At 36.3% G+C, this 23,746-nt stretch overlaps 1 protein-coding gene across 2 annotated transcripts in view; it reads right to left on the bottom strand.

Annotated features, from left to right (window-relative positions):
• Positions 1 to 23,746, bottom strand: part of EDIL3 (EGF-like repeats and discoidin I-like domains 3) — a 481,624-nt gene that overhangs the window by 140,288 nt on the left and 317,590 nt on the right. For both annotated transcript variants that reach the window (XM_011996455.1, XM_011996456.1), the window contains one exon: positions 23,363 to 23,544. In XM_011996455.1, coding sequence (XP_011851845.1) covers positions 23,363 to 23,544 — 182 coding nt within the window. The remainder of the gene's footprint in view (positions 1 to 23,362; positions 23,545 to 23,746) is intronic.

Raw genomic sequence — 23,746 nt, 5'->3', positions numbered from 1 at the left:
TCTCCTGACCTCGCGATCCGCCCGTCTCGGCCTCCCAAAGTGCTGGGATTACAGGTGCTCGGCCTTTTTAAACTTTTTAAGCCAAAATTTCTTCATCTATACAACGGTGGTAAAATGCTATCTAACTCACAGGGTTATCTGAGTCTTACAGTTGTCCATTAGTTACCCTGCATCTCTAAGCCTTCAATGGTTGGTTGTTATCATTACCATTCTTGCTCAGAAAAGAGGGAAGTTAAGTTTATCATTTACAGATATAGAATAAAGATGAGTAACAAGGAACTAAATGATTTTTTCAATTCACACTGATCAAGTCCTTTTGACTTTTTAAAAATTTACTTTATTCAACATGCTTTTATGTACATGATACAGTATTTCATTTGTTCTTTATATTAACCCTAAAACATAAATTGGATGATTCTGGTCTACCGTACGGTACAAGGAGGGGAAGAAAATGTGGAATTGTGGTCATCTCTGCTTCCTTGGAAGTAAACAACAGAATACAAAGAGAAAAACCAAACTCACAACTTCTTAATAAAGTAGGAATATATTTTACATGTTTGCAAAAAATAAAGTTTCAGACACTTTTATATAGCAAGAAATAAATTATTTGAAATTTAGGAGGAAAAATATAGAGTATATCTCATCAGTTAAAAATAATAATTTTGCTGAACAGATGTTGGCAGTTAGGAAATCTTCTAAAAACTCACATATTCTATATTTTATAAAGTTTTATTTCTACTTCCTCTGAATAGCATAATATAATCTGATCTAACATTTGCTAATGTTGAAGAAGAAATTATTTTAAAATGAGAGAACATCACTCTTTTATTTTTTTGATTTCATTACTCTGACCTAAATTTAGAAAACAAATTATTTTTAATGATCAAAAGCTACCTCATTTTCATCACTAACTAGACTCATTCATGTAAGAATTGCATCTGTAACACAAGTTTTACAGTTAATTTTATGAAGAGTGAATAGAGCAATATGTATGTTTCTGGCATTCACAAATTCCCTCAAGGTCATTACAACTTATTTTTTCAGCTGTATCTCTGATTATTATTACATGTGAATTTTGCTCTTAAATAACAACTAAAAGTATTTAATTCATCAATTTTTTTTGCCTGTCTACAGAGTCCAAACACTATGGTAGATGCATGTTAATCTATAGACGGGAGAGATCTTTGCACTTGTCACATGTATTCTAGAAAAGAAAAGATACATAAACAACAAATTGAAATACAAGAACATTATAAATGATAGAGGAACAAATGCTTTGCCAAAGTAAAAAATGTACGTGTTTTATTTTGGTAAGAGGTGGAAACCACTGAAGTTTTGAAAACAGACAATACTCTAAGAATGGAGAAAATCTACAGTTCAATTTTTTTTTAAAAGCTACAGTTCAATTTAAAAAAATTACCTTGCGTTTTAATTTACCTTGCATTATTTTGAATGTCCTAATAACATAATTATGGTATTTTGTTAGCAGAAATTTTACATAATTTTAAAAAGCATATGAGTCTTAGGATTTGGGGTTTATAATTTATAAATGTAAATATGTGAAACATATAAACATGTGGGTTAGAACATGCTCCTTTGGCTCAGAGGAGTTTGTTATTACCCACCTTCTGAAGCCTACTTCTGTCAATTCATCAATCTCATTCTCTGTCCAGTTTTGCACCCTTGCTGGAGAGGTATTCGGATCATTTAGAGAAGAGGCATTCTGGCTTTTGGAATTTTCAGTTTGTGCACTGATTTTTCCTAATCTTCATGGATTTATCTACTTTTGATCTTTGAGGATGATGACCTTTGGATGGAATTTTTGTGTGGGGGTCTTTTTTGTTGATGTTGTTGTTGTTGTTGTTTTCTGTTTATTAGTTTCTCTTCTGCCAGGCCCTTCTTCTGCAGGTCAGCGGCAGTTTGCTGGAGGTCCATTCACCTGGGTATCACCACTGGAGGCTGCAGAACAGCAAAGACTGCTGCCTGCTTCTTCCTCTAGAAGCTTTGTCCCAGAGGGGCACCAGCCTGATGGCAGCCGGAGCTGTCCTGTATGATGTGTCTGTTGACCCCTGTTGGGAGGTCTTTCCCAGTCAGAAGGCACGGGGGTCAGGACCCACTTGAGAAGGCAGTCTGTCTCTCAGCAGAGTTGGTGCGCTGTTCTGGGAAAATCTCCCTTTTCAGGATCAGCTGTTCTCTTCAGAGCCAGCAGGCAGGAAAGATGAAGTCCACTAAAGCTGCGCCTGCAGCTGCCCCTCCCTCCATGTGCTCTGTCCCAGGGAGATGAGGGTTTTATCTGTAAGCCCCTGACTGGGGCTGCTGCATTTCCTTTAGAGATGCCCTGCCCAGTGAGGAGGAATCTAGAAAAGCAGTGTGGCCACAGCTGCTTTGCTGCGCTATGGTGAATTCCACCCAGTCCAAACTTCCGGGCCTCCTTGGCACTGTCAGGGGAAAACCGCCTACTAAAGCCTCAGTAAAGGCGGATACTCCTCCCTTAACCAAGCTCGATCAACCCAGGTGAACTTCAGGCTGCTGTGCTGGCAGTGAAAATTTCAAGCCAGTGGTTCTCAGCTTGCTGGGCTCCGTGGGAGTAGGACCCACTGAGTGAGACCACCTGGCTCTCTGGCTTCAGTCCCCTTTCCAGAGAAGTGCCGGTTCTTCTGTCTCACTGGGGTTCCAAGCACCACTAGTGTACAAAAAAAATCCTCCTGCAGCTAGCTCAGTGTCTGCCCAAACAGCTGTTCAGTTTTGTGCTTGAAACCAACAGCCCTGGTGGTATAGGCTCACGAGGGAATCTCCTGATCTGTGGATTACAATAAATCCGTAGGAAAAGCGTCATACCCAGGGTGGGTGGCACAGTCCTTCACAGCTTCCCTTGTCTACCAGGAGGGCAGGTCCCCCTGCTCCTTGCACTTTCCGGGTGAAGTGACGTCCCACCCTGCTTCTGCTCGCTCTCTGTAAGTTGCACCCACTGCCTAATCAATCCAATGAGATGAACTGGGTACCTCAGTTGGAAATGCAGAAATCAACTACCTTCTGTGTTGGTCTCGCTGGGAGCTGCAGACCAGAGCTGTTCCTATTTGGCCATCTTGGCCCCTCCAAAAAGGGCTTCCTTTTTAACACTTAAGAAATTGTTAAGGGACTATCATGTTCTGCCTTGAATCTAGTCGTGAACATGGTATTTTGCTGACTCATATTAGGTATGAGACAGTTCAGTTGTGAGCGATAGAAAACCCAACTAACTATGTCTTAAACAGAAAGAGGCTTCTCATTTGAGTAAATGTTCGCAGAAGGGGCTGACAAATCAGGGACCCAGGTATCCTCTGTCTTGTTATCCAGTGTATATACCTGATCTCATGGTCCAAGATGGCAGCCCCTAAGTTCCTGGAAGGATGGAGGCGGGGATGAAGAGGGGAGAAGAGGATGTGTGGGTACTCACTGTTAAAACAACCTAGGAACCACCACATGACACTTTTGTTTATATGCCTTTGGCCATTTGAGAGCCACAGCAACAATAGTTGGCCACATCCATTGTTGGGAATGAGAGGTTGGGAAATATATGTAGCTAATAATCTCTTTACTATGAAAACAGATGGAAAGGATGTTGGGTAACAGTTGAAAGTCCTGACTATAACTCTTAATAAATATCCATTGAATTATTAAGAACATGCATTTATTAATCACTGGCTTTGTGGCCAATACATGACTAAACATCCTTTGTATAATCTTCACAACAATTTTAAGAGGTCAGCTATTTTTGTTGACACTTCGTATATAAAGAAGACATACCTTAGAGTACCCAGTAACTTTGTTCAAGGTGACAGTCAATGGTCAGTAGAATCCAGGATCACTGATCTTGAACATCCTCTTCCTTCACCATGTAATACAACTGCTTATGTAAATGTGCTTCACTTGCATTAGATTTAAACATCCAGAGAACAAGTAATGTGGTTTATTTATCCTCACGTTATTTATTAATTCATTCAAATATATTTACTGAGCAAATAAAAATATTCTCAGTCTTGGGGATATGAAAAGGATTATGATAGCACACCTGTTTCACTTTTTTATGAAAGGTTAGGCACTAGTCACCAATCATTGAGATTGGTGAGAATACAAAGTGAGCCAACAAATAGTATTCCTGCCCTCATGCAGCTTACCTAATAAACAATATCTTACATAGTCTAATTACTAGCTGTGGCAAGGGCTGTGCTAGAAAAGAACAAGAAGCTGTGAGAACATATATTAGAATGGAATCCAGTCGAGGAGAGGGATAGGGTTAGGGAAAGCTTCCCTGAGGAATTGGCATCTAGACAGCAATTAGCACATGGGAAATAATAAATATGTTGAATGAATGAATGAATTCATTAATTTAAATGAAGTTGAGCATCTCTTGGGAATATGTTTTTTTCTAAGCCTGGAAAAAAAGAAGCCACATATGGCTGGAACTTGCAGAGTAAATTCCTCACATTTCCCAGAGCATAATTGTTTGTTGAATGAAATCAAATAGCTTTTCTCTCTGAAAAGTTCACAGAATGAAGTAGAGAACTTCCATATCAGATAATTTGAAATGTTTTCTCCACTCCAATAAGCCCACATGGGGAGAGAAAACTTACATATTGCCCAAATAACTCTCTACAGATAGTAGCTGCTCAATGAATATTCATTCATTTACTGTAGTTTTGAGACTCAGAAAAAAAATTCCAAAAAGTATCAGATAATGCATTGATGTTTCAAAATTAATAGACATCTTTCCAGATCCAGGTTAATGCATGCTCTTAAAAAAAAGAAGCTAAGATACATTGGCAATTATATTTAAATGTCTGGGTTTTTTTTTTTTTTTTTTTTTGGTTTGTTTTTTGTTTTGTTTTGCTCTGTGAGATAATCACATTTTGGTTTAAGAGCTTCTGGAAAGCTGACATTATGTAAAAATACTGGCTTAGGTTGGGCTCCTGCTAAGAAAAGTAAAATAAAAATATTCACATATGACCGGGAGCGGTGGCTCACGCCTGTAATCCCAGCACTTTGGGAGGCTGAGGTGGGTGGATCATGAGGTCAGGAGTTTGAGACCATCCTGGCTAACACGGTGAAACCCTGTCTCTACCAAAAATACAAAAAAATTAGCCGGGCACAATGACGGGCGTCTGTAGTCCCAGCTACTTGGGAAGCTGAGGCAGGAGAATGGCGTAACCCGGGAGGCGGAGCTTACAGTGGGCCGAGATTGCACCACTGCACTCTAATGTGGGTGACAGAGTGAAACTCTGTCTCAAAAAAAAAAAAAAAAAAAAAAAAACCACAAAAAAAACAAACAAAAAATTACATACACTTCTAAAATTCAGTACTTTATCTCTTAACAACACTAATGATAGTAATAAACTAAGGAGACCTGCATTGAACATAGTTTTTCTTTTTTTAATCTGAGAAATGAAAATACAGCCCTTGTATTATGAATTATATAATAGAAGCAAGAAAATGTGAGAGCCTATTTGTAGGGGGAAAAAGGAGAGCTTTATTATTTTCTTCAAGAGCCAAAATCATAACAAAATAAAGTGATCTATACTAAGTACACTAGTGTTAGGATGAAATAGCTACTACTTTAATTAAATATATTAGTTTTGGGGAAAACAGCAGCAGTGGCAGCAAAAACATTAAAAACAAATACATGGAGAAAATGTAACCAACATATGATATAAAAACGAAATGTTCTGAAAAAGGCATTAAAGGAGAATAAATACACTTATTTAGAACCTCAAAGTTCAGTGTATCTCTTCTCTAGAGTCCAGCAAAATGATACTTTCAGGCAAGCTATAGTCTCAGAAACTGTTTTGATGAAAATGGAAATAGAAGAAAATGAAACTTTATTTAGGAGTTCCCAGATGTTCCCTAAATATCTCTTTCAATCTAAGTGGATGTCACTCAACCTCCCACTCCACTAGATGGGGTCATGGGACTCATAAATGGCCAACAACTTAGAAGCAGAAGTGTCACATGGCAGTGGTGTCCATTTAATCCATTTCCACTCTCTATCCAGAGCAGCAAGTAGTTTCCAACTTAATGCTATACACCCTTATCAGGATTTTCTCCAAGTTAATCAAAAAGCCAATGAACTCCTTTTCTTGAATTTGATAGATATCTTAGTAGTTAATGATGCATCCTCAAGCTCTCTTACCATTTCATCTTTTATTTTTATTTCAACAGCTGCCAGTCTAGTTTAGGCCCTCCTTATATCTGCCTCCGGGCAGTTAGCTGTAAAAGCCTCCTGGCTGGTATCCTTGCTCATAGGCTCCCCTATCTCTAAAGCACAATTCAACAATTATTCCATTAAATTTTACTAAAAGCTTTGTCAGTGCTAGGCATTGTATTAGGTACTCAGAACACTGACCACTTACATGTCATCTTCCTAAACTCTAGTTCTGACATTATTAATACCCTTCTATAATCAAGTGCCACCTTAGTCTAAATGTGATGTATTTTCACATTTTGGCATCTCCTTACCTTTTCAATCTTTTGTCCTCCTATTACCCCTACAGATATCCAACTCTTCAGTATAATAAGGTTTGACTCTGATGCCCGTTGAACTTTCTCCATCCCCATTGCAACTTTGTCCATTCTATTCCCTTTGTCTGGAGTAACTTCCTTAATGTCATCCTCAGAGATGCTAAATCATCTTCAATAATTAAAATGTAAATGGATTTCCGAAGTTTTCATTATATTCCAGTTCCGCAGAAAACAAGTATTTCTTCTTTAAGAACTCCTAAGACCCAGTTGAAAATTTAACAATAAAACATTTAAAACCTGGTTTTATGAGGTTGTGGGTATTTTCACAACCCTTTTAATATTTAGTCATAACTTAATTATTGAAGGCCTTATGTTGTAGGCAACAATCCAATCCCTTGGAAACAAGCATTACCAGTTTTAGTTCATGGAGGAATGTGGATTCCACCTAAGAATGTCACTAATATAGGCAGGTTAATAATAAAATACCATTAAGGCAGCATAGATTGTTATGTTTTGGATTTGTAATGTCCTGATACCATCCATTGCTTTAAAATGTTTCACACTTATATATCACTTTGAAAAGCAATATGCTTTTCTCCAACATTTTAACTTATTTAATGAAGTTGTTTCTTATAATAAAAGGACACATCTTAGGTGAAGTTTGTCTCTCTCGCTAGACTATGAGTTCCATCAGGGTAGTGATATCTACATTTTCTTGGGATAACCAATATCAAACTTCACTGGGGGTATCTGCCCACTATGTGTTCCCCTGGGTTCTAACTCTCACCTCCTAAGGGAGGTGTTTAAAAAGCTCTTCAGATAATTTTTATGTGGTTGAAGTTTGAGAACCATTGCCCCAGGCTAGAGATGAACTAACTCCTTGTTTATGGAAATTTCAAATTTTTGTTAGGCGTAGTGGTTCATGCCTGTTATCCCAGCACTTTGGGAGGCCGAGGTGGGTGGATCACGAGCTCAAGAGTCCGAGACCATCCTGGTCAACATGGTGAAACCCTGTCTCTACTGAAAATACAAAAATTAGCTGGGCGTGGTGGCACGCACCTATAGTCCCAGCTACTCAGGAGGCTGAGGCAGGAGAATCGCTTGAACCTGGGAGGCGGAGGTTGCAGGGAGCCGAGATCGCACCACTGCACTCCACGTTATCGACAGAGTGAGATTCCCTCTCAAAAAACAATAAAAAAGAAAAAAGAAAATTCAAATTTTATGGGATATAATAGTTACTTAGTATAGCCTTAACAAAATCCAAGACTGCCCCACAGTCACTACCAGTGTCCACTGTGCCCCCCCAAAATAAAAGGGAACTACCAAGAGTTGTCAAAGAGGATAGTGCAGAGGTCAAAAATACTTTAGGGCTGCCCCTCACACCAGCTGCTCCGGGTTTGACTCCCAACTTTTCAACTTACTAAGATAAGTAAACTTAGACAACTTACTTAGCTTTCTGTGCCTAGATTTCCCCACCTGAATAATGGGGATAAGAACAATACCAGAATAATGGGGATAAGAACAATATTGAATTACAGTCAATACCTGTAGAGCAGTTGAAACTGCAGCACATCGTGCTGACGTGCTGTTAGACCTTAAAACTAATATGTAATACTATGGACAATGAAACTAATTTCTAACCTAAATACGGTAAATATATAATTTTTTCTACAATTAAGTCTAACTACATTCAGTTAGTTTTAAGCAACAACAACAAACTCCTCTATATAGAAATGGTTTTAAATTAATAGCCACTTCAAAAAAGTAAACCTTTCAGAATCAGACCAGGTGGCTTAGTACTGTCACATTTTCAACACAAGGAGGTTTTCAGTGAGACACTGGGCAGAACAAATTTGCACAGTGTCTGCTGTGGACATAAGGGATTCCTTCAGCCCTATGCAAATAGTAATCCCACTAGTTCCCAGAAGATAAACATGAAGAGACAATGAAACCTTTAGCTCAGATGCTCACTTACTTCTGCTTCTCTGAATTTCTCACCTTTGGGGACTTGAGAACAGGCTGCCAGTAAACTTTCTATGCTCTTGCAAAAAGCCCTGATGCAGTTCTATTAGAACTAATTGTTACATTAAAGGCAATATGAGAATCTAATTCATAAATAGCATTTCCCATAGGCATGTCTCATAAACAGTTTTAATACCTTTGGTTGAGATAGTTTCAGATTCACAAGGGAATACTGGAGACTTAAGTTACCAATATAGGAGAAGAGTTACAATAAGAAACTCTCAAAAAAGAAAGGAACTCAGGGCGCTAAATCCTTTAGTCCTAAGTGCCAGTAATTGGGATACAGAGTCCAGGAGTAATCTAGCTGGTTGTGTGAAGAGATACGAAGACAGAACCAGAGTCAATTTGCCATGAATATGACTGAGGTAGATTGTAAAACCAAGGGTTCTCAATTTTGCATTTTTTTCATGATAAAAGCAAAGTGCTATCTTCAATTAATTCAGATTTTCTCCATTTCAATCCACCATTTCATAAACTAAAAAAAAGAAGGTATTTTGATAATATTCATGAAACAATGGAAACCAACTCAACTAGAAGGCATTTAAAATCTCGAACTTTATAAATATAATAGCAAAATTGGAAATGTTTTTTTCTCATGGTCAAAATGTACAGCAAGTATATTTAAAAAGTCTTTTATATAAGGTTGGTTAAACTGAATTGTCTACCGAGAGTCTGCTAAACTTGTGCTAGTAGATGCTAAAAACTGTGTTAAAGTAATTCTCTATAACTCTTTATGTTCTGTATTTTATGAGAAACGGTAATACAAATAGTTTGTATATTTGACATTCTTGCAAGGGTAAATATTGCAAATTTCATAAGCTATAAATATACTAGTATTTTAAAGTTTTTTTTTCTAAAATAAGTTAATCTTGGAGAAGGTAAGTTTACATTAACAATATTACATCTAAAGTTTCTAAACTCTTATGGTGTGATTATAACACATTTATAAAAATGTGCAAGAAACTAAATCAAACATTCTTTTAACATTTGAGAAACAAACAAAAACAAAAACAAAAACAAACAAACAAAAAACAGAAGTGGGACAGGAGAAGGCAGAAGTTTTACAAGGTTTAACTAGTAGACTTCCTGGCAAACGTCCTACAAATATTGCCCAAGCCCATTTAGCCTTGCCTAAAAAAGTGGTTTGCAGTGATTATGGAGTAAAGTATGGTCATTAGGATTTACAGGAAGGATGATTCCTCTGCTCTCTGGATTGGTGAGGCACTCCCCGTATAAATATAAATGCACCACATGTGGTACCAATGGATCATGCTTAGCCAATTAAAATGTGAATGTGTAATAGCTGAACATAGTAAACTGAGTTGCCAGGGTATTCTCAGCATCACACAGTGCAGAATAATTACCTTGTGAAAAAAAATACTATCTTTTTCCTTTTTTTTGTTCAGTATTCCCTATTCTTCTGTTAGTCAATTATTGATATTTATTTAACATAGTTTTAATTCAAGGTGCCATGGGAATAGACTTAAACCAACTGTAATTCCTACTCTCAAGTTGCTTATGGTATAGGAGGAGAAGGAAAAGCAAACAATGACTATAAAGGTATTTTAGTTACTATGATTTTAACATACAGTTGACTGAGTGGGATAAAAGGATTGTAGTCACTTCTACTTTGAAAGTAAAAGGCAGGGCTTTCAGGAATTACTTTATAGAGAAGGGAATGATGGGGCTGAATCTAAAGAAGACTGGAAGCTAGTCAATAGATGAACCATGCAGTGTATGTACCGAAGCACAGAGGCAGAATAAGCTGGATTAATTTGAAGAACAGCAAGAAATTCAGTTTAGTGAGGCACTGGGTACTCAAAGTGGTAGAGGAAGCAGAAGAGATTTCACACGCAGTTTTTTTTTTTTCTTTTTTTGTTCCAGACGGGGTCTCACTGCATGGCCCAGGCTGGAGTGTAGTGGCGCAGTCTCCGCTCACTGCAACCTCTGTATCCCAGACTCAAGTGATTCTCCTGCCTCAGCCTCCTGCCTCTAGCTGGAATTAGAGGTGCCTGCCACCACACCCGGCTAATTTTTGTATTTTTAGTAGAGACAGGTTTCACTATATTGTCCAGGCTGATCTTAAACTTGACTTCATGATCCGCCTGCCTCGGCCTCCCAAAGTGCTAGGATTAAGGGCTTCAGCCACCAGGCCCAGTCCTAGACGCAGCTTTTTAAAAATGCAGAGCAACTGCTATATGGTTCATCATGTATTCCAAAGAATCTGGAGTTAAGATCTAAAACACAGCTTGTTAGGGAAAAAAGGCAAGCAATACAATATGCACTACTATTACTATAACTGTGGTAAATGACCAAATAATTTGAGACAAAATATATTATTTTTCTGGACAGAAGCATTAAGACATTTTAACTTAATGTATAGTGCTTTCTTTAATTAAAAAAGAAACATCTGTTTTAAAAACACACAACTATGTATGAAAAACTCATTTCTAATTAACAACTTCAATAGAAATCATAATTTTCTACGTGGGATCATAGTTTAAAAAAAAATCATTAGAAAAAGCAATATACTAATGTCCAGATATAATTAGCTTTAAAGAGGTGTTTAGTAAGAAAGGGAATATAGTTTAGTATATATGGGCATGTAGTAATTTTCTTCAAGAGAAAAGGATAAAATATTTTCCACTTGATTAAGGCAGTATTAAAAATGAATTAGATTGTATGTAATTCAGGTTCTGTAACTAGAAAAAAAGCTGAAAATGAAAAAAAATCTACTTCTTTAATCCTGATCTTTTGAAAATGATTTTTGTATCTGAAAAACCTCCAGGTGTCTATACATATCAAAAAAGTTTTTATACACATTACTTACAGACATATGAAATGAAATAGATGATTAGTCATTTTTTTTTCTTTCTTTCTTTTTTTTTTTGGTAGCATTCTCAATCGCACTGTTAACAAAGTTGTTAAAAAAAATCCATGTGTGAAATTTGTACCACAGAAATTTATAACAATTTTTGCTCACTTAACTCCCTTTTGGGCCGATATATTCTACATTAACTATAATTTTCTTCAAAATGCAGAAGGTAGATGATTTTGTGTTTGAATATGTTAAGTTTTATAACAAAGAAAAATCAAATAGCCATTTAGAAACATTAACTGTTTCATGACTGATGGATAATGCTTACTTGTGAGTTGCTGCCAAGGCTGCCTGCCTGAAGTTCAGAGATTTTTCATGGGTTACTTATTTCCCATTATGTTTCCTCATTTTCTTCACTGTTCTTTCCTCTCCCTCTAGCTTAGGCAGTCATCACTGCTTGCAGTTCCAACAACAAGGTTCCCATATCATCAAGCAAAAGTGTTTTTATTTATTTATATTTTTACTGCAACTCAGGCAGTATAAACCCAAGATTTATAAGGAGACAAGACATATTTTCACTGTGCAGTCTGAGCATGACCTGCAGTAGGCCTATGGAGCAATTTAGATGTTTCTGTTTTTACCAAGTATAAATTGGTACCAGTAGAGTAGGGCGCTGCTGAAAAGATACCTGAAAATGTGGAAGCAACTTTGGAATGGGGTAACAGGCAGAGGTTGGAACAGTTTGGAGGGCTCAGAAGAAAACAGAAAAACATGGGTTAAGTTTGGAACTCCCTAGAGACTTGTTGAATGGCTTTGACCAAAATGCTGATAATGATATGGACAATGAAATCCAGGCTGAGGAGATCTCAGATGGAGATGAGGAACTTGCTGGGAACTGGAGCAAGGTGACTCTTGTTACGTTTTAGTAAAGAGACTGGCAGAATTTTGCTCCTGCTCTAGAAATCTGTGGAACTTTGAACTTGAGAGAGATGATTTAGGGTATCTGGCAGAAGAAATTTCTAAGCAGTAAAGCATTCAAGAAGTGTATGGGGTGCTGTTAAAGGCATTCATCTTTATAAGGGAAGCAGAGCATAAAAGTTTGGAAAGTTTGCAGCCTGACAATGCAATAGAAAAGAAGATCCCATTTTCTGAGGAGAAATTCAAGACAGCTGCATAAATGTGCATAAGAAATGAGGAGCTGAATGTTAATCCCCACAACAATGGGGAAAATGTCTCCAGGGCAAGTTAGAGGCTTCATGGCAGCCCCTCCCATCACAGGCCTGAAGGTCTAGGAGGAAACAGTGGTTTTGTGGGCTGGGCCCAGGGTTCCCTTGCTCTGTGCAGCCTAGGGACTTGGTAACAAATTGTTACACATTTCTGTAGTACAAATTTCACATATGGATTTTTTTAAGAAGTCAAGAATTGGGGTTTCAGAAACACTGCCTAGATTCCACAAGATGTATGGAAATGCCTGGATGCCCAAGCAGAAGTTTGCTGCAAGGGTGGAGCCCTCATGGAAAACCTCTGCTAGGGCAGTGCAGAAGGGAAATGTGGGGTCAGAGCCCCCACACGGAGTCCTCACTGAGACACCACCTAGTGGAGTTGTGGGAAGAGGGCCATCATCCTAGAGACCCTAGAATGGTAGATCCACTGTCAGCTTGCACCACATGTCTGGAAAAGTCACAAACACTCAAAGCCAACCTGTGAAAGCAGCCAGGAGGGAGGCTGTACCCTGTAAAGTCACAGGGGCAAAGATGCCCAAGACCATGGGAACCTACCTCTTTCATCAGCATGACATGGATGTGAGATATGCAGTCAAAGGAAACCATTTTGGAGCTTAAAGATTTCACTACCACACTGGATTTTGGACTTGCCTGGGGTCAGTAGCCCCTTTGTTTTGGCCAATTTCTTCCATTTGGAATGACTGTATTTAACTAATGCCTGTACCACCACTGTATCTAGGAAGTAACTAAGTTGCTTTTGATTTTATAGGCTCATAGGTTGAAGGGACTTGCTTTTTTCTCAGATGAGACTTCGGACTGTGGACTTTTGAGTTAATGCTGAAATGAGTTAAGACTTTGGGGGACTGTTGGGAAGGCATGATTGGTTTTGAAATGTGAAGACATGGGATTTGGGACAGTCCACAGGCAGAATGACATGGTCTGGCTCTGTGTCCCCATCCAAATCTCATCTTGTAGCTCCCATAATTTCCACATGTGTGGAAGGGACCTGGTGAAAGATAATTGAATCATGGGGGTGGGTCTTTCCCATGCTATTCTCATGGCAGTGAATAAGTTATAAGATCTGATAGGTTTTTCAAAACAGGAGTTTCCCTGCACAAGCTCTCTCTCTTTTTGCCTGCTGCTATCCACATAAATGTGACTTGCTCCTTCTTGCCTTCCACCATGATTGTGAGGCCTCCCCAACCATGTGGAACTGTAAGTCCATTAAACCTCTTTCTTTTGTAAATTGTCCAGCCTTGGGTGTGTCTTTATCAGCAGCATAAAAACAGACTAATACACCAAGTGACCCATGGTTTCTATGCACACTGAAGTTTGAGGAATAACTATCTTTCCTCTCACAAATTCTATGGCACATAGAAAAGGAAAATATTAAGATCATAGCCACATTTCTAAAAAGGTAAGAGAGTTCAAAACCAAATTTTCTCAGTGATAAAATAATAGAACTGAAAAAAACAACTGGTGAATTAACTTTCAAAAGAAAAATTATGACATTGCCCTAGTATTATACTGTATCATACACATCAAATATATCAGCACACAATAGTAATACATAGTATAAGGGAAATTTCTTTCCTTGTATTATATAAATATTATGCTAATGTAGTTTTTACTTTAATAAAAGTCCTAATAAAAATAGGCTGTTTGGATATACTATAATTCAAATGGAGTAGTTAGCAAACCAGGTAAGGCCAGGCCACATATATTTTGTTGTTATGTTTACCCAGCTTACTTATATCTTTTCTGGATTCAGAGCATCCTGAAAGTAGGTGTTATCTTTTTTCTATTTCCTAGTAGGGGATAGAGTGTAGAGTACACATTCATGAAGTAAATGTTTGTGGAATACATGAATAAATTAATAGCTGGAAATTCAATGTATATGTATTCTAGAAAAACATATACATATATATAAATAAAAATAAACCCAGAAATTTAAAAAATAAAATTAATATTTTACTACAGATAGCTATAAAAGAAAATAAAAACACAGAGAAATTGAAAATGAATATCTTGAAAATAAATAAGAAATAGTTATCCTGGCTGAACCTCAGTTAGTTAGCAAAGCACCCAGAATTTAAAATATGTTTGTTATAATCCAAGACATATTTTTATAATTGTGCAGAGTTGCTATTTCTAACATGTTAATCAGAAAGAAAAACTGATATCTAGGATGCTGATGAGCTGATGTTTAATATAGTGGTTAATTATTAGTTGGAAAAAATCTAGATAAAGAAATAAAACTCCAAAAAAACTCGAAAGCTGAAAAAAAAATTGTCTAACTGTATTTATCAACTCTTTAAATCCAGAACCAATTATGAGCATCGTGGTACTATTAATAATTGCATGCTGAATATATAAATATAAAATGGCAATTTCAATTTTCATTTCATCAAGACAATGAAGAAAACGAAATTGAATACTAATTAGTGCATGTTTGTCATGCACCTGAAAGATTAGGGGGTTACTGTGCTCATTATAAGTGAGTTTGAGCAAAGTACTCAAAGGTTTCATTTGAAGGACTGAATATAAATAGTAGAATTAGGTGACGAGGGAAATTAACAATGAACGATCAAACACAGAAAATCTGGTATATCATTTGATTTCACAGAATGTCTTATACATGATTTTATCTTACAAAATTGATAAAGTTTTTCCTTCTAAAAAATAACTTAGAAAATATATTATTAAAGAATGCATTAACAAAATATATATATTGAACATAATGCATAAGTAATTACTGAATAACAATGTTGAGACTAAGAAAATTACTCAAAACTATATGATCACATAGAAATTAAATAACCTGCTCCTGAATGACTTTCGGGTAAATAATGAAAGTAAGGCAGAAATCAAGAAGTTATTTGAAACTAATGAGAACAAAACTACAACATCGCAGAATCTCTTGGACACAGCTAATGCAGTGTTAAGAGGGAAATTTATAGCACTAAATGCCCACATCAAAAAGTTAGAAAGATCTCCATTTAATAATCTAACATCACAACTAAAAGAACTAGAGAACCAAGAGCAAACCAATCCCAAAGCTAGCAGAACACAAAAAGTAACTAAACTCAGAGATGAACTGAAGACTGAGACATGAAAAGCCATTCAAAAGATCAACAATTGTGAATGGGAGTTCACTCATTATTTCGCTCTCTGTTTGTCTATTATTGGTGTATAGGAAATACCTGGGGGGATATAACTTACAAGGGACTTGAAGGACCCTTTCAAGGTAAACTACAAATCGCTCCTCAAGGACATAACAGAGGACACAAACAAATGGAAAAACATTCCATACTCATGGATAGAAAGAATCAATATTGTAAAAATGGCCATACTGTCCAAAGTAATTCATAGATTCAATGCCATCCCCATCAAGCTACCATTGACTTTCTTCACGGAATTAGGACAAACAACTTTAAATTTCATATGGAACCAAAAAAGAGCCCATATAGCCAAGACAATCCTAAGCAGAAAGAACAAAGCTGGAGGTACCATGCTACCTGACTTCAAACTATATTATGAGGCTACAGTAACCAAAACAGCATGGTACTGGTACCAAAACAGATATATAGACCAATGGAACAGGACAGAGGCCTCAGAAATAATGCCACACATCTACAACTCTCTGATCTTTGACAAACCTGACCAAAACAAGCAATGAGGAAAGGATTCCCTATTTAATAAATGGTGTTGAGAAAGCAGGCTAGTCATATGCAGAAAACTGAAACTGGACCCCTTCCTTACACCTTATACAAAAATTAACTCAAGATAGATTAAAGACTGAAACATAAGACCTAAAACCATAAAAATTCTAGAAGAAAATGTAGGCAATACCATTCAGGACACAGGCATGGGCAAAGACTTCATGACTAAAACACCAAAAAGCAAAGGCAACAAAAACCAAAATTGACAAATGGCATCTAATTAAATTAAAGAGGTTCTGCACAGCAAAAGAAACTATCATCAGAGTGAAGAAGTAACCTATAGAATGGGAGAAAAAATTTGCAATCTATCCATGTGACAAAGGGCTAATATCCAGAATCTACAAAGAACTTAAACAAATTTACAAGGAAAAAAAAATCAAAAAGTGGGTTAAGGAATAGAACAGACACTTCTCAAAAGAAGACATTTATGCAGCCAAAAATCATATGAAAAGAAAGCTCATCATCACTGGTCATTAGAAAAGTACAAATCAAAACCACAGTGAGATACCATCTCACACCAGTTAGAATGGCAATAATTAAAAAATCAGGGAACAACAGATGCTGGAGACGATGTGGAGAAATAGGAATACTTTTATACTGTTGGTGGGAGTGTCAATTAGTTCAACCATTGTAGAAGACAGTGTGGTGATTCCTCAAGGATCTAGAACTAGAAATACCATTTGACCTAGCCATCCCATTACTGGGTATATACCCAGAGGGTTATAAATCATTCTACCATAAAGACACATGTACATGTATGTTTATTGCAGCATTATTCACAACAACAAAGATTTGGAACCAACCCAAAATGTGGCATATATACACCATGGAATACTATGCAGCTATAAAGAAGGATGAGTTAATGTCCTTTGCAGGGACATGGATGAAGCTGGAAACCACTATTCTCAGCAAACTAACACAGGAACAGAAAACCAAACAGTGCATGTTTGCAGTCATAAGTGGGAGTTGAACAATGAGACCACATGGAGACAGGGAGGGGAACATCACACACTGGGGCCTGTTGAACAGGGCAGCTAGGGGAGGGATAGCATTAGGAGAAATACCTAATATAGATGATGGGTTGATGGGTGCAGCAAACCATCATGGCATGTGTATACATATGTAACAAACGTGTACGTTTTGCACATGTATCCCAGAACTTAAAGTATAATAAATTATAAAAAATCTGATAATATTTCTTAGCAGATACCTGTATTTCTTTGAGAAATTGTGTTTGTTTTTCAATAAATACACCAATTTTGATTTCAATCTGAAAATTCAGCTCAATTTACTCTGATAGCTTGGAAATAGTCCTGTTATGCTATTCCACTTAAATTGTTAAGGATATTCTTATTACTATTAGAAAGTTATAGAACACAAAAGCTTAAGGCCTTTTATCTTTCACCCCAAAAAAAAAATTAGTAGAAACCAACCCATCTCACTTTTAGCTTGAATCGAAAACAAACCTGCAATACTAATAGTTCTATTTTTAACTTGTATAATCCTCTAAGAATTATTAATATTCAATCTGAGTTCAGGACATTGTTGACTGGACACCACAACATATCCTCCAATGGTAATTTAATGAAAGTTACTAGTCCAACCTGTGCTGCAATAAACATACTACATTTTTGTATTTGGGAGCTTAAAAATACTGGTCATAAAGAAATTGTAAGAGCTTTGAATTAGGCTAATTATATATTTTGTGTAAGCTTTCTAGTTCTGGCAACTTGGATAAGATAATTAACCTGTTCGATTCAAGCCGTCTAAATTTATAAAATGATGATAATTATACCTACTATATGAAATTGTTCTGAGAATTAAATTTAAAAATCACCAAAAGAAGATCAACAAATTCATGAGGTGGTTACTGAAAAAATTAATAAAATAGACTACTAGCTAGACTAATAAAGGATGAAAAGGGAGAAGATCCAAATAAACACAATTAGAAATGACAAAAGAGATACTACAAATAACCATCAGCAACTGCTATGAACACTTCTATGCATAAAAACTAGAAAGTCTAGAAGAAACGGATAAATCCCTGGAAATATACACCCTCCCAAAACTGTGACAGGATGAAATTCAAATGAGTAGACAGATAATAATCTCTGAAATTGAATCAGTAATAGATAGTTTCCCAGCCAAAAACAGCCCAGGCCCAGATGGATTCACAGCTAAATTCTACCAGATATACAAAGAAGAACTGGTACCATTTCTACTAACACTATTTCAAACAATTGAGGAAGAGGTACTCCTCCCTAACTCATTCTATGAGGCTAACATCATCCTGATATCAAAACCAGGCAGAGACAAAACAAAAACAGAAAACTTCAGGCCAATATGTTGATGAATATCAATTCAAAATTCTTCAACAAAATACAAGCAAATTGAATCCAACAGCACAACTAAAAGCTTATCCACCACGATCAAGTAGGCTTTATCCCCAGGATGCAAGGTAGGTTCAACATATGTAAAATCAATAAAAGCGATTAATCACATAAACAGAACTAAAGACAAAAACCACATGATCATCTCAATAGATGCAGAAAAGACTTTCAATAAAATTTAACACCTCTTCATATTAAAAACTCTCAATAAACTAGGTACAGAAATAACATACCTCAAAATTACGAATCATCTATGATAAACCCACAGCCAACATCACACTAAATGAGCAAAAGATGGAAGTATTCCTCTTGAAAACTGAAACGAGACAAGGATGCCCTTTCTCATCACTCCTATTTAACGTAGTATTGGAAGTCCTGGCCAGGGCAATCAAGCAAGAGAAAAAAGTAAAAGGCATCCAAATAGACAGAGAGGAAGCCAAAGTACCCCTGTTTGCAGAGGACATGATTCCATATCTAGAAAACCCCACAGTCTAGGCCCGAAAGATCCTTAAGCTGATAAAATCCTTCAGCAAAGTCTCAGGGTAAAAAGTCAACATACAAAAATTACTGGCATTCCTGTACACCAACAACGGTCAAGCCAAGTGCCAAATCAGAAATGCAATCCCACCCACAATTGCTAAAAAACAAAAACAGAAAAAACACACCTAGGAATATAGCTTATTAGGGAGGTAAACAATCTCTACAATGGGAACTACAAAACAGTGGTCCACGAAATCAGGGATAACACAAACAAATGGAAAAACATTCTATGCTCATGGATAGGAAGAATCAAAATCATTAAAATGGCCATACTGCCCAAAGCAATTTATAGATTTCAATGCTAATCCTATCAAACTCCCAAATGACATTATTCACAGAATTAGAAAATAATACATTAAAATAGCCAAGACAATCCTAAACAACAACAACAAAAATAAAATCCCCACAAAGCTCAAGGTATCACATTACCTGACTTCAAACTATACTACAGGGCGACAGTAACCAAAAGTACTGTTTTGATACTGATATGAAAACAGACATATATTCCAATGGAACAGAATTAAGAGACCAGAAATAAGGTTGTACACCTACAACCATCTGATCTTCCACAAAGCTGACAAAAACAAGCAATTGGGAAAGGACTCCCTAATCAATAGATGGTGCTGGGATAGTGGTTAGCCACATGCAGAAGATTGAAACTGGACCCTTTCCTTACACCATATACACAAATCAACTCAAGACAGATTAAAGACTGAAATGTAAAACCCAAAGCTATAAAAACCCTGAAAAACAAACGAGGCAATACCATTCTGGACAGAGGAACAGGCAAAGATTTCATGACAAAGACACCGAAAACAATTGCAACAAAAGCAAAAAATGACAAATGGGATCTAATTAATCTAAAGAGCTTCTGCACAGAAAAAGGAACTATCAACACAGTGAACAGACAACCTACAGAATGGAAGAAAACTTTTTCAAACTATGCATCTGACAAAGGTCTAATATCCAGCATCTATAAAAAACTTAAATTTGCAAGAAAAAACAAACAACTTCATTAAACAGTGGGCAAAGCACATAAACAGACAATTTTAAAAAGAAGACATCCATGCAGCCAACAATCACAGGAAAAAGAAAAAAAACCTCAAAATCAGTTATCATTAGAGAAATGCAAATGAAAATCACAATTAGGTACTATCTTACAACAGTCAGATATTGTAAAAAGTATAATATCTGTATGGCTATTACTAAAAAGTAAAAAAATAACAGATGCTGGCAAGGTTGAGGAGAAAAGGGAATGGTTATTCACTGTTGGTGGGAGTGTAAATTAGTTCAGTGATTGTGGAAAGCAGTGTGAAGATTCCTCAAAGAACTAAAAACAGAACTAATATTCGACCCAGTCACAGCATAACTGGGTATATACCCAAAGGAATATAAATTGTTCTATGATAAAGGCACATGCACACGTATGTTCACTGCAGCACCATTCACAATAACAAAGACATGGAACCAACCTGAATGCCAATCAATTGTAGACTGAGTAAAGAAAATGTGATACATAGACACCATGGAATACTATGCAGCTTCAAAAGAGTGAGATCCTGTCTTTTGCAGGAACATGAATGAAGCTGGAGCAAACTAATTATCCTTAGCAAACTAATGCAGGAACAGGAAATCAAATACCACATGTTTTCCCTTAGCACCACTTATAGTGGGTGCTATATGATGAGAACACATGGACACACAGAATGAAATAACAGATAGTGGGACTTCACCTGAGGGTGAAGGATGGGAGGAGGGAAAGGGCCACGAAATATAACTAATGTATACTAGGCTTAATACCAGGGTGACAAAATAATCTATACAACAAAACCCCATGACATGAAGTATACCTATATAACAAACCTGCACATGTACCCCTGAATCTAAAATAAAAGTTTAAAAAAAAAAAAAAAAGAAAATTGGTAAAGTTTTGTAAAAAATAACATTAAAAATATATTATCAAAGAACACAATTATAAAATGAATACATTGAATATAATTCTTAAATATTTATTGAATAACAATATTTTTTAGTTTTTCACCCATTATATTTGAGGTTCTTACTCTAATATAAAACCTTTCATATTTACTTTAACTGTTTTTCTCTGAGTGCATTATCATCTTCAGACCAAAAGCAAATTATCATCATCCCACTGACCTTAAAAGTAAAATAAGTTTTAACTATTGTTCTTAAGAGAATAAATCTAAATTTCTGTCAGTGTTGACCACTGTCCTGTTCGATTAAGGTTATTTCTGCCTATATCCACTGGGATAAAGGGAATTTAAACATCATGCAATACTTTGAAAGGAAGAATGATGCATAGTGTTAAGTAGGCAATACTGGGACAAAGTAAAGTGAACAATTGGATATGAAACATTAATAAGGTGTTTCTCAGAGTAAATGTTGCAAAAGCGTGCTATTTATGGTTTATAGAAAGATGGCAATCATTGAGGCTCACAAACATAATTTGTCAAACAGAAACCCTGATGTAAACTGGCGATAGTCTCTCAATAGTTCTGAATTTCAGCTATGAATATTAATGTCTAAAGTTTTATCATGACCACAGTCCTACAAATGCATTTCAACTGGAGTGATTAAAAATGTCTCTGGAATGATCATTCATTAGTAACTATGATATAACTATTTTCTATTATTCTATGCATATTTTAAACCTTAATTGATCCTTCACGAGTGCAATCAAAACTGTATAGATGTGCCATTTTCACTAGCTGGAGTTCATTTTGCATACGTGTCTATAGACTGAAAAAGTCAAGTATAACTTAAGAAGCAATTTTAACAAATGCATGTAAATATAAATTCATAAAACAAAACAAGAACTTCACGTAACCTTATAGAGCTCTATAGATAAAAGAAATGTTTATGAGACATATAAGAATGCCTAAGAAACATGAAAAAAGAAAGAATCTGAAGGAGATTTTGGCCCAGTTTTTCATTTATGGAAGCCTTGCCTCTTAGCCATAAATCATTTTTCCTTTATACCAAATGCCTGTAAACTAGTCCTTGTATAGTTATGTCACATCAGGGATTTCCATGTTTCTTTGACTTAAAATATGTAGTAAACAGATAGAACAGATCAATCACCTAAACTAATCGAAATTCTGCAATATCTCCCTACTCCACTGAAATAAGGCTAATACCTTTTAGTATGACTCCTGAAGCACAGCAAACTCATACACTACATTTGAACATATCCCTCTAGCAACCTTTACTCAAGTCATGATTTTCTGCATAATATTCCCCAGATTGTCACATAGCACCTTTGATCAGGCTATTCCCCGGATGTTTCGTCTCTACTGAAAGCCATCCTTCTCAGGTCTAGCTCAAAAGCTATCTGCCCCAGGTGAGTTTCTCAAGATAATTAATGGATTCTTCCTCTGACCACAGTATACTGAACTCTTCCTCCCTTTAGTACACATCAACAATTTGTTAGATAGTTACTAATGTGCTTTCCACAACAGAGATTTACTGTTTCACAGGCACCAGTTTTGATCATCTTTCTGTACTCCTAGTACATAGTTCATCTAAATGCTGAAAAAGCATTGAAATGCACAGAAATATAAGCTGTAGGCCTTGCTACCCGCTCTGGGAAATCACTTAATATTTCAGTATATTGTTGTTTTCTCCCGTTTTAAAAAATACCTGGTTGATGAGAATGAATAACACTATGAAATGAAACACCTTCAGCTTGAAAGAAGGTGCATTTGAGATATTGTTACTATGATTCATGGTATATTTTATACTTGCATTTGTGGACCCCCTTCTTAGAGGTAGAAAAAAAATAGATGTAATTTTTATGTTCTTGAAGTATCATAAGTTGCTGCTAAATGTTAACACAGTGGTAACGAACACACGGAATACAGAAAGTCTCCTTCTTTGATATGCACCTTAAAATAGTGGTATTTACACCTGAATATTTTTAACGTTTTTGATCTTTTTAACCAGCTTCTTAATGGAATGTGCATGTTTTTTACTTATCAGAATTGTGAGCTAATTTGAACTCTTCACTAAATTACCCTTTACTCTGACCATAAGGAAGAGTCACACTGAGTTCTCACTTGTCTGCTTTTTAAAATGACCAGAATCCTTTAAAAATGACGTGTAACATTAACCTTGTCCCATCCCATCTGTTACCTGAATCCATGGCCATCTGTCATTTTCTGCAGCTGTCCAAGCATTTATAAGCCCCTTCTTATTAAGACGTGCATAGTAGGGATACCATTTTTGGAGTCCAAAAAGAGCTCGGTGAGTAGAGGAAGCCGTGATTTGCTGGTTTGATATAATTCCACCTTCAATTCCCAATGGGCCTGAGCATTCTGAGAACAAAAGCAGGAAAAAGTATGAACATATTCGAAATAATGCATGTACAACATATGTCTTTAGATTTGATAGAATTTTATTTATTTATTTATTTTTTATTTATTTATTTATTTATTTTGAGACGGAGTCTCGCTCTGTCGCCCAGGCTGGAGTGCAGTGGCCAGATCTCAGCTCACTGCAAGCTGCGCCTCCCGGGTT

This window comes from Mandrillus leucophaeus, unplaced genomic scaffold, assembly GCF_000951045.1.
Source record: "Mandrillus leucophaeus isolate KB7577 unplaced genomic scaffold, Mleu.le_1.0 Scaffold515, whole genome shotgun sequence".
Lineage (NCBI taxonomy): Eukaryota > Metazoa > Chordata > Mammalia > Primates > Cercopithecidae > Mandrillus > Mandrillus leucophaeus.
The sequence above is the reverse complement of the archived record's forward strand: the minus strand, read 5'-3'. Positions and strand labels throughout refer to the sequence as shown.